At 41.2% G+C, this 9,785-nt stretch overlaps 1 protein-coding gene across 1 annotated transcript in view; it reads left to right on the plus strand.

The window, feature by feature from the left end:
- HIBADH (3-hydroxyisobutyrate dehydrogenase) overlaps positions 1-2,847 on the plus strand; it is a 71,438-nt gene extending 68,591 nt beyond the window's left edge. The window contains exon 8 of the mRNA XM_083578854.1: positions 1,961-2,847. Coding sequence (XP_083434980.1) covers positions 1,961-2,119 — 159 coding nt within the window. The 3' untranslated portion in view covers positions 2,120-2,847. The remainder of the gene's footprint in view (positions 1-1,960) is intronic.
- The last annotated feature ends 6,938 nt before the right edge of the window (positions 2,848-9,785 follow it).

Here is a 9,785-nt window from a genome sequence, read left to right on the forward strand (position 1 = left end):
AGCAGCATATCCTATTATTGTATATAGATTTTCCTGCATTTCACAGAAAAATACAAAATCAGTTCAAAGCAGCGTCCATGTAAATCATGGGTAGGCAAACTAAGGCCTGGGGGCCGGATCCGGCCCGCGGATGATCCGGGAATCAGCGTGTTTTTACATGAGTAGAATGTGTCCTTTTATTTAAAATGCATCTCTGGGTTATTTGTGGGGCCTGCCTGGTGTTTTTACATGAGTAGAATGTGTGTTTTTATTTAAAATGCATCTCTGGGTTATTTGTGGGGCATGTATTTTTTTCAAAATATAGTCTTGCTCCAGACAGTAGCGTAGCATGGGGAGGTCACAGGGGCGGTTGCCCCAGGTGCAAAATTGTTAGGGGGCACAAAATTTCTTTCTTTATATTTTATTGATTTTTTCAGTATTTTTAACTAATTATTACCAGATTAGTAGAAATTAATACAAACTTAAAAGCTGACTACTCCCCCCCCAGTTGTTTGTTCTTCTTTCCTCCCTCCCTTGCTGTTCCAAGTACAATAGCTTTTCCAGCATTCATTTGGGGTCTGTGTACAAAATTTCAACACCCGACGTTGCCTCAGTATGGTTTATGCTTCTGTCACTGAGCTCCGTCGTAAACAACTTCTCCATGCGAACCAGGAAGTGACCTCTCCAGACGACGGAACTGCTCTTTCTTTTCTTATATCTGTGGTTGCGATCACCTGTGTGACACGGATGCCACTACTAGGCAGTTGAATGCGAATGTGTATTCTGTCCATTTCTCTCCCACCCACCCATGCCTCTGTGCTGGCAACCCATGCTACACCACTGGCTCCAGGTGTGCGAGAGAGCCTTCTGCGGGGAGTTTCCATGTGCACTCAAACCCAGCGCTAAGCAGGATTCCCCCCTACCACACTCCTTCCCGGAAGAATGTTTGGTTTCTGAACACAGCTGATTGTTCTGACAAGCCAGATTCTGTGTACAGTGGTACCTCAGGTTAAGTACTTAATTGGTTCCGGAAGTCTGTTCTTAACCTGAAGCCTTCTTAACCTGAAGCGGACTTTCCCATTGAAAGTAATGGAAAGTGGATTGATCCGTTCCAGACGATGAAAAACACGCCCTAAAACAGCAATTTAACACGAATTTTACTGTTTCACGAGACCATTGATCCATAAAATGAAAGCAATAATCAATGTACTATACTATAAAATAAATAAGACAGTATTTTAGATGAAAAAAATTAACATTTCTTTTCTTATGTGCACTCACTGTTTGGAGGGGGCTCAGGGTCCTCTTCCACAATCACAATCAGCTTGGCTCCTGGCATTCGTGGAGGCCTCAGAGAGCTCCTGCGGCTGGAGCCCAGTTGCAAAACCTCTGCAGGCCCCATGGACATCGGGGCTTGGCTCCCGGCATTCACGGAGCCCTGCAGGCACCGTGGACGTCAGGGCATGGCTCCTGGCATTCACGGAGCCCTGCAGGTACCGCGGACGTCGGGGCTTGGTTCCCGGCATTTGCGAAGCCGCTCTAGGCACCGCGGACATTGGGGCTTGGTTCCTGGCATTCGCGGAGCCGCTCTAGGCACTGCGGACATTGGGGCTTGGTTCCCGGCATTCGCGGAGCCGCTCTAGGCACTGTGGACGTCGGGGCTTGGTTCCCAGCATTCGCGGAGCCGCTCTAGGCACCGCGGATGTCGGGGCTTGGTTCCCTGCATTTGTGGAGGCCTCCGAGAGCTCCATAGGCCCCGCTGATGTCCGGGTTTGCCTCCAGGCAGCGGGGAGGCCTCCGAGAGCTTGGACAACTTACTTCTGGGTTACAATCGTTCGTAACCCGAGAAAACGTAAGTTGAAGCGTTCGTAACCCGAGGTACCACTGTATAAGCTGTATAATAAAAACAACAATCAGATTTTAATTCTTGTTTTACTTTCTTTTTTTGCTCTGCTTCCCCCAATTCTGTTTTGTTTTTCAGGATCTTGGCTTGGCCCAGGTTTCCGCTACCAACACCAAGACGCCAGTCCTTCTGGGCTCTCTAGCCCATCAGGTCTACAGGGTCATGTGTGCCAAGGGCTATTCCCAGAAAGACTTCTCGTCTGTGTTCCAGTTCCTACGTGAAGAGGAGACCTTGTGAAATCTCTTTTGACAACGGACACTGTTAACAACCAAACTGTCTTTGGAGCCTTCTTGCCGATTACTCATCAAATACATGGGTTTAAACGAAGGTCATGAATCATGATCTCACCCACCTCTAATTTGCTGGGCTACAGCAGATGCCAGGATTTATTTTGAAATATTATAAAGAGAAAGGGTTTTGGTGCGTGTTTTAGCTTTACGGTACATAACTGACTTAATTAAAGACCTGTAATCAGGTTTAAATAAAATTCAGTATCCTTGTATACAAAATGACTTGAGTATGGTTCTAAACTGTGCAAATGTAACTGTGATTTAAGGGACTGATTCTGAGCTTCCTATCTAAGTAACAAACCATTTCATCTTTAAAAAAAAAAATATTCCCATGAAGAATTTTCCTGATATTTTTTACATCTCGCTTTGGCCTAATTATAAATGCTGGTGGAAAGTTATATTAGAAGAGGTTTGCGAGTTTATTGAAAGGCTGCTGCTTATACGGTTTTAAATGGTAGACATAGTTAAAATAACACTGTGTGTGATTAATCTTTGCTAATCTGATTTTATATATATATATTTTTACCCTTTTCACATATTTTCAAAAGGTTCATGTCTACTAACCTCACTGTTACACATTTGCTTTAGGTATATCCTGCATTATTATAAATCTAAATAAATAAACCCCATGCCTTCGAAGGCAAATAAAAACTAAGATAGTGAATGATCACTAAATGTGTTTTTGTGTGTGTGATTACATTTGTTTTCCTGCCCTAATTATAGGACTCTGGGTGTACAGATATATGTATTTGTATAAAATCTGTGTAAAGCTCTATAGACGACTATATTCTTTAAAGTTTCCCTCGTCTTTCACTGCAGTCCATATGTATTAACATTGAGGACTACAGTCCAGAGCAATAAGACCTGTTAGTCTTTCTACATAATAAACGTAGCACGTGAGCATACTTTTTATTTTGCACACGAAGGAACCCTCTGAACCTATTCATGAGGAGAAGTAAATTGTTAATGAGAGCTGGCAATTACCACAGCTTTTGGCCAGGGATGGGTAGGAGAAAATCATTGTGTAATTTTGCTGTGCTCTTTAAGTACACCCATCTCTGCTTAATGGTGGGGACCAAGTAGAGATTGACCATTGGTTTCAGCAAGCTGTGGGCCATTGTATTGTTTAGGAATCCCTAATACATGTTTATCCTGGATGAGGCAGCACCATTGAATAGGACAGTTGTATGTAAGTATAAGTATAGTGTAGGGACGCGGGTGGCGCTTTGGGTTAAACCACAGAGCCTAGGACTTGCCGATCAGAAGGTCGGCAGTTCGAATCCCCGTGACGGAGTGAGCTCCCGTTGCTCGGTCCCTGCTTCTGCTAACCTAGCAGTTCAAAAGCACCTCAAAGTGCAAGTAGATAAATAGGTACCGCTCCAGCTGGAAGGTAAACGGCTTTTCCATGCGCTGCTCTGGTTCTCCATGCTGACCACATGACCTGGAAGCTGTACGCCAGCCCCCTCGGCCAATAAAGAGAGATGAGCGCCGCAACCCCAGAGTCGGCCACGACTGGACCTAATGGTCAGGGGTCCCTTTATCTTTTATAAGTATAGTGCAAGTATATTCCCATTAGTTGTTTTGAATAAGGCCAATATTTGTTTGTTTCCATCAACGGATTCACATTGCAATCCAATACATGTCTACTCAGAAAGAGGCTTTATTGAGTTCACTGGGGCTTTCTCCCAGTCTTTACATCTCAAGCCCCAAGATGTGATGTGGAGGAAAGTCCCACAGAAAGAAAATTTTGGATACAGGTGTTGAAATTTTGCTGTTTAAATAAATAAAGTGTTTGGGGAAGTGGCATTCCAACGGCTGCACCTAGGAGGACATCACAGAACACATTTCATGGTTCTCTCATTAATGGCCGGAGAGCTTTGTGGAATGATAATTGTAGCACAAACGTTTGCTGTTATGGAGTACTCATTCACACATTATTTTTTACTTCTGCTTTTCTTCTCCAGCAGCTCCCACTGTTGAAATCTTTTTTTTTTATAAAAGCAGTTTGTGGATATATGGCATGAGAGCAGCTTAAAAAGAAACACAGGAGGAAATGCTGTGTTTCCCTAACCTACAAACTGTTCTGTTTCACAACAGCTGATAGCACTCAGAAAAATTAGAAGTGTGTGTATGTTTATGGACCATGGACCATGATGTAGACTACAGTGGGAAGTCCTGAAGAAACTTTATTGAGTTGATGGCACAGACACATAAATGGTTATCTGCTAATGGAAGTCAGGTTGGGAAACGGGTTAAGAAACCGACATGTTCAAATCACGAGTCCCGCATAAAATAGACTGTTGATATTTTTTATTTTATTTTTAAACCTACTTGCTGGCTTTTGTGCTTTTTGAGAGTGTTTATTCTTTTAAGATTCTCTCCACCTTTTAAGTAAAACTTGAATTGTGATGTTGGCACTTAAATAGCCATCACTCAGTAAAATCTGGGTATTTCTCTGACAGGGTTGACAAATCCTAATGAAGGTACACTTTGCTTTTTAAAGAAAAGATCAACACAGATTCAAATATTCCTGTGTGCTTTACATAATGATTTGTGAAAATAGTTTGTTAAAAGATATGAGTCATTGATGGTGGGGGGGGGGGGAATTCACCTCTACAATTTCTTGAGTCAATGGTATTTAATTTAATACCACGGGCTAAAATCTGCATATTTTTGCGAACAAATTTTGACTGGAACCCCTTTGTAGATAGAGATAAAGAGAAGACTGGGGCTGCTGTTCCTCATTCTCCTTAACCGTGACCTAGAGTCTTCCTTCTCCTTAGGGGTCGGAGGTAATTAGTTATGTCTGCTTGTTAAATGTTGAGGTTTGCTGAGCCAAGTTCCCAGGAAGACAAGGCTGTTAGTGTGGTAACTATATAGTCTATTAGTCACCAGGCTTTACCCTTGAGTTGGAAATAAATGAGTATACATGATCTTTCATTTTATGTGGCAGATCCCATAGCATTTGCAAAATTTATCTGATCGCACAACAGATAAAGGTCACCAACTGCTGAATCACAGCATGTTATTTAGCAGCAAATAGAAATGGTTCTACCATACTTTTTGAGGGTAGACCAGCCCTTTGCAGATACCATTTTCCACTCCCCTCTGCATATGTATGTGTGGAGGGCGGGTCACAATGGCAGCAATGCATTCTCCTCCCTCTGTGGTTATTGGATATTACCTCTGCATGTAGGTGTAAATTGTCTGATCGATACGCCATATTTAAAAAAAAATTAGTAACACAAAGATCATGTAAATTTTTGCGTACACAAACATGTTCATACGGACTTGAGTATGCTCAGCGGACACATGAAACTGACATGGTTGTTAGGAAGCAGAACTGAATGCAGTTGCTGGAACACCAAACCGAAACACTCACTGCATGCTGCAACCAGTTTGTTGCACTAGTATTGTGCATTTTCATTCTTAAAGGTTGGCTCAACTGGAGAACTGTTTGGGTATGATAGATTGTGGCTGTGTTCGAGGCTAAACGAGCTTGAATCGAAATACACTTCTACATACAAAAGGTTCTCCCCACCCCACTTTTCTCAAAATGATGGTGTCCTGAATCTAATAGTGCACCTATGTTAGCTGGAGTAGAGCCAACACACAGAAGATACCAGAATTTGTTGGGGGGTCTTAAATGCTTTTATTACATTCTTTAGCATTGTCCATTCTTTTTCTACCAATGTATTTCATGCCATTTACCATGGAGAGTGGAATGTCTGCATCAGCTATCTGATAGAATAATAATAATAATAATAATAATAATAATAATAATGTAATAATTATTATTTGTACCCCGCCCATCTGTTTGGGTTGCTCCAGCCACTCTGGGTAGCTTCCAGAGTTATTTAAATTTATTAAACCTTTCTTTCCCACTTGATTGTAATAAAACCTCAAAGCAGTTCAATAAATTTATGTCCTGCTTTCACTGTAGGCCCAGAAGTCACAAGGTAGCTTATCTGCAGCATGCTATAGTTACCAATATAGATGCACACACACTCATACACCCCATAAAACTCTTGTTTTTTTTTTTTTTTTGTCCTTGCCCACAATTCAATGGCCATTGTTGGGAGTAGAGTAATATTTTTGTTTGTTGCAAGTGGGATGTATGGTAACGGACGTCACATTTCCTCACCTTGCTTTTTGTACACTAAACCAATAGAAGTGCTAGCAACCCAAACTTGAAGAGCGAGAAACTTCACAGCTCTGCAAAGAGCTTTGGCTATTGACAGAGCTTGTTTAGATGTCGGAAAGACAGAAGCTACCTCCTACTAAAACAGAAGCCTGTGCGATAAAGGCCATGCCAAAATGTCTTGCCTCTCCAGAGGCCCCTGGAGGCTATTGCTTTGGCAGCAGTGCCTGATTCTTTCGCTCTGGTTGCCAGGAGCCTGGTGCCTTGCTAACATCCCGCTTTTGTTTATGACCTAATGTAGCGCTAGGTTTCCAGCTTGGATTGAATTAAGCTTTTTAGATCTTACTGTTTTGCATATGTACACAACCGAGCTGACAAGTGTATATTTAATATGTTGCCCTGACTCTAAGAGTAATGGTGGATATTCAATCTGCTGTAAGCCGAAGCGATGGGAGGGGGCAGTGGTGTGTCTGCCAAGCCTTGTAAGAGAGACTCCAGCAAAAGAAAAAACGGGGGGGGGGGGAGCATGGGAACGCTTTATGCATTGCTGCAAACGCAGGATTTAATTTCTCCTTTTTATAAAGTAATTTACAAATAGATTAGGATATCATCAAGCAAAATAAATTCCACGTAATTAATGGGCATCATGCACACATATATTTACAATCTGCTTTTAACTAACATCATGAATTGGCGATTTTCATAACATCTTTTCAAGCTTATTAAAAACGTGCTCCACATGCACCGCAATAGTGGGAAACAAACCACAATATTTTCAGAACTTGCTCTCTCTTTCCTTTGTTCTTTAATGATTCCTGTAAAGCCTAGATATTTAAATGCTTGGGTGTACAAATGTACTTGGTGTGTGTTATGCGGCCCACGAGCCAAGGCGATGAGCAACTACACAACCATTTAGAAGACATCTGAAGGCAGCCCTGTATAGGGAAGGTTTTTATGTTTATTTTTTATGTTTTTTATATATGTTGGAAGCTGTCCAGAGTGACTGAGGCCACCCAGTCTGATGGGTGGGGTACAAATAATAAAATTATTATTATTATTATTATTATTATTATTATTATTATTATTGAATAGGATGTCCCTATTTTCATTGGAGAAATGTTGGAAGGTATGTGTGCCTTTTACATGCATTGAAAGATAGAGGTGTTTCTTATTCTGTGTAAGCTTAATTTTAAGACACTGCTAGCAGGTGGTGTTTCCAGAAGCATTTTTTTAAAAAACTCCATACCCACAGAGGCAGTTTTAGGGTTCAGCCGCACTAGGCGCCACACTGCAGAATGATGTAGAATGGAGCTCAAGAGACAAGGTGGCACCAGATTTTAGTGTCACACTGGGGGCTGCTGAAATTTCATAGAATGGTAGAGTTGGAAGGGACCTTGAGGATCATCTGATCCACACAAACCCTGCAATGCAGGAATAATATGCAATTGCCCCATACGGGGATTGAACCAGCATCCTTGGCATTCTCAACACCACGCAATAACCAGCTGAGCTATCCAAAGTCTGCTACTGATACCCACATAGTATTCTCATATATAAAAACTAGAGCAAAGCTACCTCTGATAACAGGCACATCTTTCCCTTACATAACATAAAGCATGCACTGTCTTTATTCAAATGCTCATGTTCATTCGCATTTGTTTTGTCTTCTTTTATTGATACACCAAAAAAAGAAAAGAAAAATACAAATTAAAAACAGTGATAAGCATAATATTAATTGCAAATCAATAAAGCAAAAAGTGGTCCCTATTTGAAGCTGATCTTGTGTGGTCCACTAAGGGAGAGTGGCATATGAGATACCATACCAGTTGTTAAGAGTATTAGTTATGCTACTCTAAACTGAACGGTTGGGTTTGATACACAAGCCCTCCAAATACCTTGCCTACAAGATTCTCCTTTTTGTAGCTTGCATTCATCTCTACTTATGTGGAGTGCATGTTGTTTTAACTCGGCTGTGGACTAGGCTAGTACCCGAAATGCTATGCTATGATTTAAGCGACTTTTGAGGTCTACTGACTTCAGGAAGAGTTAATCTCCTTAACTGAGTCATGGAACAGGCTGTGTGGTTTTATAAAATGTATTCAGATTCTATCAAAGAACCTCTTCGTTCCAGAAGCAAGCCAGCCTAGAAGCAAATTGGCACCTGTGCTATTAATAATGCAAATTTGCAAACAAGAAAGTACCAAGTAGAAATAATGCACTCTTTGAGAAGTAATAAACTCTTTGATCTTTCTTTGAAGACGGGAGTATAGGTTTAAACTACCTATTCAGGAACAACCAGATGCCCATAAAGGCCGGTACTTTGCTTTGATAGAAAATCGCTGAGACCTGCCCAGCTGTGCTCATTTGTAAACAGATTAGTTAAGTGCTCATCAGCCCCAATTTGCATAGTATAACTGTATAGTTCACCATAGCCAGCAAAAAACAAAAATTTGTTTGTGGGAAGTTTAAGAAAACCTGTTTCTATGAGCCTGAAATTGCAATGAGATAATTATGTGCACAGTAAAGCAGTCATTTTAAGAGTAGAGTTGTTTGCCACCCATTTAGTTGAATGGGAGAATAGATGCCTGCTTCATAAAAATACAGGATAGTGATATAGCTATGATTTTGGCTTTCTGGTGGTCAGCCATTATGTGCCACAAACATGTTTGTTCATTTTTATATATTGATTAAATAAACTTCTATCCCACTGTTCCTCCCAAAGGAGCCCAGGGTGGCAAAAAAAAAACCAAGCAACAAAACAATAAAGACATATTAAAAAGAATTCCAATATAGATGCAGGCTGATAAAGATCTCAGCTTTAAAGTATTATTGGAAGAGAAAGGTCTTCCAAAAAAACAAACAGGTCTAGGGTTACAGATCAGCACTGTCGGGAAGGTACGTTCAATAACTCAGCTAGGACATAATCCTAAACCAAGGCATGATTTAGCAAGCAAACTTAGCAGTTGTCCTGCTACACTGTTGTTAGGCAAACTATAGTTTCACTTATGTCAGAATCAAGGTGTGTGGTTTATCTTGCTCCAGACTGAGCTGTAGCCAAGGCTTGTGGTTTCTCTGAGGGAGATAAACTATGAACTCAGGTTCAGATGTAATGCTACAAAAACACCATGGGAAGTAAGGCTGCCCAAACTCCTTTCAACTTTCTTTAAAAAGAAAGGGACGGTGTTTCATACGGTATTGAGCTTCAGCTCCCATCAGCATGGAGAGTGGTCAGGAATTATGGGAGTTGTCATCCAACAGCATTCCTCATCCTTAATTTAACTCTATCCACTTGCTGGGTTTTTTTTTTATGTCCCTGTTACTCCATTTGAAATCAAGGGTGTCCAACCAGTAGATCGTGATCTACCGGATCCTGACAGATCACAGGATCCTTATAGTGTACAAAAAGTTATGGGAGGAAAGCTAAAAAAAACCTGTGCAATCCTCCCCCCAAAAAACCTTGACAACTCTGGGC

The sequence above is a fragment of the Podarcis filfolensis genome (genome assembly GCF_964270895.1).
Source record: "Podarcis filfolensis genome assembly, chromosome: 12".
In the NCBI taxonomy this organism is placed as follows: domain Eukaryota; kingdom Metazoa; phylum Chordata; class Lepidosauria; order Squamata; family Lacertidae; genus Podarcis; species Podarcis filfolensis.